The sequence below is a fragment of the Babylonia areolata genome, chromosome 28, assembly GCF_041734735.1.
Source record: "Babylonia areolata isolate BAREFJ2019XMU chromosome 28, ASM4173473v1, whole genome shotgun sequence".
Classification (NCBI taxonomy): Eukaryota; Metazoa; Mollusca; class Gastropoda; order Neogastropoda; family Buccinidae; genus Babylonia; species Babylonia areolata.
This window is the reverse complement of record NC_134903.1, coordinates 22,128,020-22,130,519: the sequence shown is the minus strand read 5'-3', so window position 1 is coordinate 22,130,519 and position 2,500 is coordinate 22,128,020. Positions and strand designations below refer to the sequence as shown.

The 2,500-nt window shown below is 42.6% G+C and overlaps 1 protein-coding gene across 3 annotated transcripts in view; it reads right to left on the bottom strand.

Annotated features, from left to right (window-relative positions):
• The window catches only part of LOC143301907 (chorion peroxidase-like), a 64,985-nt gene that overhangs the window by 11,216 nt on the left and 51,269 nt on the right, over positions 1 to 2,500 (bottom strand). For all 3 annotated transcript variants that reach the window (XM_076616348.1, XM_076616347.1, XM_076616350.1), the window contains exon 14: positions 1 to 86. This exon is cut by the window's left edge and continues 111 nt beyond it. In XM_076616348.1, the coding sequence (XP_076472463.1) occupies positions 1 to 86 (86 nt within the window). The remainder of the gene's footprint in view (positions 87 to 2,500) is intronic.

The window sequence follows — 2,500 nt, the reverse complement described above, 5'->3', positions numbered from 1 at the left end:
TGGTCCCTGGCCCTCTGGAGGTTGAGGGCGATGAGGTCGAACCCCCGCCCCAGCCCCTCCTCCGTCTCAAACAGGTGGTTCGTCACCTGCAGAGGACACGTGGGCGGGGCGGCGGAAGGAGGAGGACAGAGTTTCATCATCATCGTCGTCGTTGTTGTCGTCGTCGTCGTCATCACCATTATCATTATTGTCATGGTCGTCGTCGTCGTCAACGTCATCATCATCATCATCGTCGTCGTCGTCATCACCATTATCATTATTGTCATGGTCGTTGTCGTCGTCAACATCATCATCATCATCGTCGTCGTCGTCATCACATTCATCATTATCGTCATCGTCGTCGTCGTTGTCAACACATCACACCACACCTACACCAAAACTCTCCACAACACAGCACAGCACAGCACAATATCAACGACGACAACAACACGACAACAGCACCACCACCACCAGCAACAACAACAACAACAAAGACAATAAAAACACCACCAACGACGACACTGATATCAACAAGAACAGAACAACGTCAACAAAAAAAACGACACTGGCGTCAACAACAACTCCAACAACATGAACAACAACAAGAGCATCATGGACAACAACAACAACACCATCACCAACAGCGACAGTAACTCTTCTACAACGAAGTTATCTGGGATCGGGACTGAGTGGCAAAGCCAGCAGTCATAACAACACAACAACAACGACAACAATGCCAACAACCACTACAATAACAACACCAACAACAATCAGCAACAACAATAATCAACGAAAACAACAATGCCAACGACGATTATAATAACGACACCAACAACAATCAACAACGACACGATAGCGCCAGTAAGCCATAACGACAACAGCAACAACAACGACACTAACAAAAAAATAAAAACAGCATTACAACATCAACAACAACGACACTAACAAAAAAACAAAACAAACAAAAAAACAAAAAACAAAACAAAACAGCATTACAACAACATCAACAACGACACTAACAAACACCCCCCAGAAAAAACAGGATTACAACAACATCAACAACAACGACACTAACAAAAAAATAAAACAAAAAAACAACAACAAAACAGCATTATAACAACATCAACAACGACACTAACCAAAAACCCAGAAAAAAACAGCATTACAACAAAATCAACAACAACGATACTAACAAAAAAACAGCATTACAACAACATCAACAACAACGACACTAACAAAAAAAAAACAAAAAACAGCATTACAACAACATCAACAACAACGAAACTAACAAAAACAAACAAACAAAAAAACAACAACAAAAAACAGCATTACAACAACATCAACAACAACGACACAAACAAAAAAAACAAAACAAAAGCAGCATTACAACAACATCAACAACAACGACACAAACAAACAAAAAAACAGCATAACAACAATATCAACAGCAACGACGCTAACAAAAACAACAACAAAAAAAACCCCAAAAAACAGCATTACAACAACATGAACAACAACTACACTAAGAAAAAAACAAAAACAAAAACAAAACAGCATTACAACAACATCAACAACAAGAGCATCCTAAACAGCAACAACACCACCACCACCAACAACAACAACACCACCACCAACACCACCACCACCAACAACACCACCACCAACACCACCACCAACAACAACACCACCACCAACAACAACACCACCACCAACACCACCACCACCAACAACAACACCACCACCAACACCACCACCACCACCAACACCACCACCAACACCACCACCACCAACAACACCACCACCAACAACAACAACACCACCACCACCAACAACACCACCACCAACACCACCACCAACAACAACACCACCACCACCAACACCACCACCACCACCAACAACACCACCACCACCAACAACACCACCACCAACACCACCACCACCAACAACACCACCACCAACAACAACAACACCACCACCAACACCACCACCAACACCACCACCACCAACAACACCACCACCAACAACACCACCACCAACAACAACAACACCAACAACACCACCACCACCAACAACAACAATACCACTTCTACAACGAGGTCATCTGTGTTCTGTGTTCAGAGTCAAAGCCAGCAGTTAGAACAACATTACAACAACAAAAAGAACAACAACAACAACAGTGCCAACGACGACCACAATAACAACACTAACAACAATCACCAACAACAACGACAACAACAATAGCACTTAAAACAATAACGACAACAACAACAACAACAATACCCCTTCCAGAATGAAGGCATCTGCGCTCTGTGTTCGGGGGCAATGCCAGCAGTCAAGGCAACGCAACAACAACACCAACAACAACACTAATATCAAAAACAGCATTACAACAATATGAACAACAAGAACATCATCATCAACAACAACAACACAAATACAACAACAACATAACACCAACAAAGACAACGACAACACCAACAGCAATACCTCTACCAGAATGAAGGCATCAGGCATCTGCGCT